This window comes from Macadamia integrifolia, chromosome 3 (assembly GCF_013358625.1).
Source record: "Macadamia integrifolia cultivar HAES 741 chromosome 3, SCU_Mint_v3, whole genome shotgun sequence".
Classification (NCBI taxonomy): domain Eukaryota; kingdom Viridiplantae; phylum Streptophyta; class Magnoliopsida; order Proteales; family Proteaceae; genus Macadamia; species Macadamia integrifolia.
The window spans coordinates 29,239,433-29,246,911 of record NC_056559.1 but is presented as its reverse complement, the minus strand read 5'-3'; the positions used below and the strand labels follow the sequence as shown (position 1 = coordinate 29,246,911).

The 7,479-nt window shown below is 41.6% G+C and overlaps 1 protein-coding gene across 1 annotated transcript in view; it reads right to left on the bottom strand.

Annotated features, from left to right (window-relative positions):
* Positions 1-243: 243 nt before the first annotated feature.
* Positions 244-7,479, bottom strand: part of LOC122072799 (acetyl-CoA carboxylase 1-like) — a 16,427-nt gene continuing 9,191 nt past the window's right edge. Inside the window, exons 22-31 of the mRNA XM_042637210.1 lie at positions 6,796-6,873; positions 6,536-6,658; positions 5,992-6,261; positions 5,574-5,911; positions 4,933-5,170; positions 4,426-4,778; positions 4,121-4,334; positions 3,062-3,241; positions 808-2,961; positions 244-689 (exon numbers count right to left, since the gene is read on the bottom strand). Coding sequence (XP_042493144.1) covers positions 633-689; positions 808-2,961; positions 3,062-3,241; positions 4,121-4,334; positions 4,426-4,778; positions 4,933-5,170; positions 5,574-5,911; positions 5,992-6,261; positions 6,536-6,658; positions 6,796-6,873 — 4,005 coding nt within the window. The 3' untranslated portion in view covers positions 244-632. The remainder of the gene's footprint in view (positions 690-807; positions 2,962-3,061; positions 3,242-4,120; positions 4,335-4,425; positions 4,779-4,932; positions 5,171-5,573; positions 5,912-5,991; positions 6,262-6,535; positions 6,659-6,795; positions 6,874-7,479) is intronic.

Below are 7,479 nucleotides of genomic sequence, written 5' to 3'. Positions count from 1 at the left end.
GGGGGTGTGGGTGGTGGGGTGGGGAGGGTGTGGAAGGTGTGAGACCCATACATGAAGAAATACAAATTCCATGCATCAGAATGGAACTTATGGGACAGGCAGTGCATCATAATCAGCCCAAGGGTTTTGTTCTTTCTTTAATCAAGAGGATTAGTAATTGTTGAAGCATGGATTTGTTGTTCTAGAAAGGCAGTTTCTCAAGGACTAATAATTGTTGTAGTGGATTTGTTGCTCTGAAAGGCATTGAAAAGAAGGTCGCCATCACTTTTATTCATGAGTAGAACAATTAGTAATCATCAATTACAGACATTACGAAAATTGTTGTAAATAAGCAATGGATCGCTCAGCTGCACTGACAGGTCATGAACAAGAACTGGCCAATGCTGGATGATTACTCCTAAATAATGGAAACCATCTATAAACTTCCTAGACGGGATGGCAACCTACAAAAATTTACATTTCATGGTTTCAGTAATATGAAATATATCCCCTCTTAACATCTTCCCTCATGCCAGTGCACTACCATTCTGCTGGCAAGAACATTATTGGGTTGAGAGGCATAGAAACTGCATTCTACTACATTATAAGCGATAATGTACAGATCGCACGAGAAGCTGGGCCCTAATCTTTTATTAACTGATAATCTTTCGAATCTCATCAATCAACTGCATCCGGCTATTTGGCTCCACCTGCATTGGATTTACACATTAACTTCAAAAAACCTACAAGATATTTTTACTTAAAAACAGGAAAGAAAAAGGGGATGAATCTAACCATAAAGAAAGCAAAAACCATCTGAAAGCTTACCTTGGACAGGAGAGCGGCAAGACCTTGTGGCAAAGCTCGTAAATCTGATGGAGATTCACCAAGATTTGATAGTTGATGCACTACCCTCTGCATCCGCAACTCCTGCAGGTGTTCCTCATAGTTCCTTGGATCATCTTTCCATGTTAAGAAAGCGTCATCATCGACCCATGCATCTTTTCCAACTTCCATGGGTTTGGAAGCCAGGAACCACCTCTTGATCAAATCCATTGCTACTTTATGAGACAGTTGATCACCAGTGGCATCCCTCACTGTTCTGATCAATGAATCCTCGGCAACTCTGCGGTATAGCCTCTTGTAAAAGAATGACCTGGAATTACCCCAGTCCACAACTTCTTTGACTACCCCCTTTGCATGCATCCGAAGGGAGGTATCATGCAATTCAGCAAAACGAGTGGCAATCTGAGTGTATATCGGAAGTAGCTGCTTCTCACGGGATTTTATCTGCTGTTGTAGAGCTTCTGCTGTCCCGGGGACCCCGCTACTTCGGGCTTCCTGAAATCTTGACTTCAGATTAATTAGTTGTTGATCAAGCCGACCCATGCAATCCAGCAGCTCCTTTACCCGGAACTTGATCTCAATCATTCCTTCCGGTTCAAGAACATTACCCTTGGCTGTCCTTTCAGCATACATTTCAATGTGATCTGGATTAATCTTACTATCCACAACCACCCATGCCCCACCACGGAGCTCACCCATCATGGGAATATACACAAAGACAGGCTGATTGTATGTACGAAGATTCTCAACAATGGTTGATCCAGCCTGAAGGATCCCTTCAAAGAGGTCTCGTTGCCCACCTGAGAAGCCTCTCCAGTTGGCAAGAATGAAAAGGGGAAGTTCTTCTCTGTTGAAATCTAGCAGTGCCTGAGATGTCTTGCTTGCAGAATCAGGAAACCATACTTGCCCTGCTTGAGGAACAACCCTCTCATGGGAATCAAGTTGACCAGGGTCTGCAGGGATAATTTGCATCACTGTCTGTGTTTCAACAGCAACAATTCCTACAGGGATCCCCCCAAGCTTCGCCCTCCCAGTTACAACTGTCCTGGCCCAACCTTCCAGAGTCTCCACAAAGCTATCTTTGTCAAATATACCCCCAAGCCACTTCCCATTACCATCCACAACCCCACAGATTTCTCCACGAGGATCACAAGAATTCTCAGGCAAGTACTCAACAGGCCTCTCCGGAGGGTCCAAGGGCTTCAAAATGGGGAGGGGCCCACCTACATGAGGTGGCACATAGCTCAGCCACTTTAAAATGGCTGAAACACCTTCAAGATCATCTGAGACTGTCAGATGAACAACACCATTGGTTGCCATGATTTTAGGCCCACCAAGTTGCATGTGGGAGCTGTACACCTCCCGTCCCAGAAGTTTGTTCAGTGCAGAGAAACCTGTCAGAATTATAGGCTGATCAAGCCTCTGGATGCACCGCATACCAAGCCGAGCAAGGTAAGCGCCTATTCCAACAGTTCGGCCTGTCACATAGGTTAATGTAAATGTTTCCTTGTATGCCCTTGAATAAGCACCAGCAATGGCTCCACTACCGGTTAGGTTCTCGACTCCCAACCCATCTTCTTTCCCAACAATGGTGTCTATGACCCATCTGGTTTCTCCAGTTTCCATCTTCAACTCATGGGCTATCACAGAAGATCCAATACATGCATAATCTTCAGGGGTCAAATACACATACTGAAACCCACGTTCAGGACTAGATTCATCAGACCATCCAACTCTAAAGCAAGCTTTTACTTCCTCAGCCACACCAATACGAGCTCCAGAGTTTGCTGCCAGATAAATCAATGGTAACTTCTTATCACAAGCTAGATTAGTTACAGCATGGAAGAAAGCATCCTCTCTTGGGCCAAAGGACCCTGCTTTGAAAGTCACATCATTTGATACAATCAGAATGGTCCTTCCATCAGGGAACTCAGGAGTAGACATCTCTATACACCAGGCTACCATGCCCATATCATTAAGCCCAGATGGGCGGACAACAGAAACAAGTGGAGTGTCCCAGGCACCTTGTTTGTCAGCAAACATAAGCTCTGATACTTTGACAAGATTCTTATCCATGGGTTTGTTAGACCCCGGTAATTGGGATGCCCATGCCCGTTTCAAGGCCGTCTCAAATGCCTGCAAATAAGATCCTATGAGACTTTAAGCTGTAACATTATGAATTTCGCAGCAATTAACCCTACTGTGAAACAAATACAAATAGGATTGAAGGTTTCACCAGTGGGAAATCATAGCAATATGTAGTGTTGCTTTTCCTTGCTGTAAGACGCTTTCGGTCAAGGACTCCCAAGGGCTGATAGCGTGCAGCCACTGGAATAGCATGCAAAGGACCCAAAACAGATAAAACCGAATGGTAGACCACTTCATGTTTGCTGGAATCCTCCACTTCTCGGTATATCTGCAATGTGCATGGAAAGTAAGCAGCAAGGAACAATTACAGGTACAACCTAGAATGAAATATTTTCAAGATTCTTAGTTTTTCTATTGGCATAAAAAAGGAACTGGGGTAACTTCATGGCCTACCAGTACAGAAACTAAATGAACTAGTTTAAACTTTTCATCTCATTATTTGATTTTATTACATCCACATTTTCCTGTATCTTCTTATTTTATTTTTTCTTCAGAATGCATATAAATGCATGTGCATGTGTGTGTAAACAGCCTTCAAATTGGTCAATCTGAACCATTCAGACAGGGCGCAAACTCTCATTATTCATTCATGTCTTCTCTGACAGTTAACCACAACTTTTTATTCATGCCAATTCAAGCAATTGAAGAGGGGGGGGGGGCGAGTACATAGATGAGGTGGTCCCGGAATGAAAGCCCATTCCCTCGTGCTCTGGAACTCCTTTACTTCAGTGGAACAGAAAAGGTTCCATCTTGTGAAACCATAGTGTAGGCGAAACCTGGTAGCCCACCCAGAGTTTGACCTTCTCCAGTCCTGGAAGCAGCTATCTGCTCCCTTCCCCAGTGAAGCCAAAAAAAGTGAGCACCTACCACAGCAAGAAAAGGCCTACCGCTATATAAATATGATCTGTATCTCAACCTAAAGAAGCAAGGGTGAACGTGGATCAGCTATATACAGCGGCTAGCACATAGTTATGATCACCACAGCATTACTAATGGGTCAGTCCATCAATGAGTGCCCACTCAATAATTAGCCCAGATTGTTGCACATATTGGCTAATTGTGCAATCTTTAATTCTCATCTCACTAACTTCCCTGATGCATGACATAAGAGCTTGTAATAAATTATCATAAATGTGTGGAAACTCACATGAACTTGGCAAGTATGACCTGTCACATTTGTAACCACAACCCTCCAAGCACCACTAGCAAGGCCCGCAGATGCCAACCAGAGTTTCACTTCCCATTCGCAAACACCAAGCCGATGCATCCTTACACCAACAGAAAGATGGATCTCATGTGCCAGCTCTTCCAAGATGATCCCAAGTACAGCTTCTTCTTTGCCAGCTTCTATATCAACTCTCCTGGAAATTATGTCAAAAGTAAGGTTATATGAAAGTCATTACCAACTCATGTAGAAACAATCATGCAAGATAAGCGTACAGAGATCAGAACCTGGAGTAAGAAACAAGATCATCTACTTGTTGCTCCCGTAGAATACACAGATACATATGGGCATGGTCAGCTTTGATAGTATCATTGTGTACAAGTAGTTCTAGTTCCTCCAGTGCAGCCGTTAAGGACCTCAAAATGCTCCTTGAAGTAAAAGATGTAGCCAGATGTGCATTACCAGTTCTCACATTTAACCCTTGATACATTGAGAAGCCTTCATTTGTGCTGGCTTGCCGAACAAGGGTACGAAGAAACATCCTTTGGATGGGTTGTGGCTTGTCCACAACAGAGTACAGGTGCCACTGGCGATCTCTGGATGGTGTGTACTTTATGTTTTCATATCCTTTGAGCTTGTTCTGAGTTAGACGTGAAGATAAAGATCAGCTAAGAGGTGAAAAAATAAACAAAACATGCTCCCTCCCTCATAAAAATAAATAAATAAATAAGAGACAAAAGAGGATAGAAGAACAGAAAAGAAAGGGTCGAATCAGGAGCAGTAGAAACACAAACCAGTTCAAGAAACATCGACAATGGAGGTTCTAAGTGACGCAGTAGAGGCTCTTCTTCATAATAGAGCTTGTCAGGTGACCAGTGAAAGGAGTGTCTCATAGGAGCCCGCCCTTCGTCCCTCTGTATAATGCAACTAATAACACCAACACCTGCAGCACGGAGACCTGATCCTACTTCTTTCTCTTTAACTATTTTGGCTAATTTGTTAATTCTTTCCTGAGCCTGATCCTCATCACCGCTGCAAAGTAAAGAGGGGGAGTAATGATTACCGAAGGCCCTATATGCTAAGTACTAAATTAACAATAGCTACACAAATCTATGAGACATGTTTCAGGGGAAGAAAAGAAACCCGACACTTTTTCACTAAAAAATTACAGCCTCTGAACTGTGTACAAATTGAAGGAATTGTGCTTACTACAACTCAAAAATCAAAAGCCTCAACATCTAGAAGCAACGACATGTCTGAAATAAAACATGGGATTTAAACTTTATTTAAATGTCGAGAACGATTTCGTCACAAGAGTTTTCCACTTCGGAAATGCAGACCAAAAACAAAATGGATTGAAATTCATTTCAGATTTCACATCTTTAAAGAAGTTGATACATGATATAACCAAGTAAAAAGGGAAGGCAGCACATACCTATCCTGCAGTAAACTCATCTGGTTGTTGATGCCCACCAATGCCACATGCAGCATATTACCATGGCTATCTACTTCCAAGTTTCCATTTGGTGTCATATCACGAGGACTATGATTAGTTTCCTTTAGTGCAGCACTAATAGCTGTTGGTAAAAACTGAAGAGATTTAATGATAACCATGGCTCCCCAGTTCCTCTCACTGTGTTTCTCATCCTCTGGTTTATCAGAATTTTGATCTTCCAAGCCATATTTCTCAATATGTTCGTCAGAGAACTCCCATGATGCAATAAGACCAGATCTATGCCACTGCATCCTGACACTCCCCTTTACAAGGTAGGGCTGAGAATGGACAAAGTAGCTGGTCAATGAAATGAAGATTAAACTGGAGTAAGAAAAAAAGAGGGATAAAACTATAATACCTGGTACAGCCTACGGATATAAGTTTCCACAACCCGCCTTTGAAGAGTGTGGTCACTGTGATCAAACAGACCCACAAGTGCATCTTCCACTGCCAAAGGAGTACTCACCAGATCCTCCATCCTTTCATTAATGGCACTCTTTCTCCGAGGAGTATCCATATTTTCGCCTTCTTCTGTAAACATCTCAAGCTCTGAGAGGCTTCTAGCAATACTTGAACGAAGTTCACTCAGCTTGTTTTGTTCAAGCAGCTGGCTTGCCTTCAATGCCAACTGCAAAAGGATAAAAATATGCAATTGGACTTTAAAATCTCTCCTCCTTTTTTTTTTTTTTTTTTTGGTACATTGTTGGGTAAATTAAAATGTTTCATTATGAAATGGAGTAATAAAAATTAAGAAGAAAAAGGGAAAATTATCTGCATCTCCAACAAAGAAAAACAAATCCTTTCTCACTAAAAAAATGTTATAGCTTGAATTGGGATTCCCATTATATGAAGGATATCAGCATAAAAAGTTATAGATTCAATAGCCGAGTTGAGTTCCAGACCTCAGAATAACTTGCATGGTTCAGAGCAGAAAAACGTATCAGCTTATCCCTGTATGCAGCAGGGTTAGGGTAAACCAATGCTTCCATGAGTCGTAATATCAGCTTATTTTTCCTCCGAACACCCTGCAAAGCAACATGTAGTACAACATTAAAGAGAATTGTCTACAGAAACAACAATAAATGAGTCAGAGAAAGGAAGCAAGTAAATGATAGAGCTACCAAGTAAGAATCAGTGACTAATACAAAATCATTGAAAATACCTGATGAGAGAGCACTATGTCCACCACCTTCAGAAGATCTTTCTTATATTGAAGTCGGAGGCGTTCAATTACATCAGCCTGAAGAAAGCAAAACACCAGAATAGAGGACCATCAAAACCAAGGAGAATGAAGTGTGGATTTTCTCAGCTCCCCCACCAAGTCACTTAAATCGGTTTGGCTTTTTTTTTTTTTTTTTTTTTTTTGGGGGGGGGGTGGGGTGGGTGGGGGTGGTTTAAATATAATCTAGAAGGCTTGGTGACTAGTTATGATGATGTTCAAACTTCTAGACAACAAAAGATAGTAGGAAAGGAGGGAACAACGTTATGATGATATTCAAACAACTTTTGGACAACAAAAGATAATAGTGAAAGGAGGGTGGGTCAATAGACGACGGTATAGGCATTCTACAGAAAATCAGTGACATTTGGTTACCAATCTCCACCAAAAGTAAGGAGTGTCTAGTCTTCAATTATAAACAATGCTGAAGCTACAGAAAGCTATTTGCAGGTTCGTCAATATATCACTCTTCATCATAAAGAATCTCTTCATGTGAAACAAAGCCTCAGCATGGTTTTAAAAAATCAAATGTCCTAGTTCTACCGTATCTTTTGTTTCATTTCTTCTGGAACAATCACAAACACTTTTTTGATTATGGATCTACTACTAGAAATTCAATGCGTAATT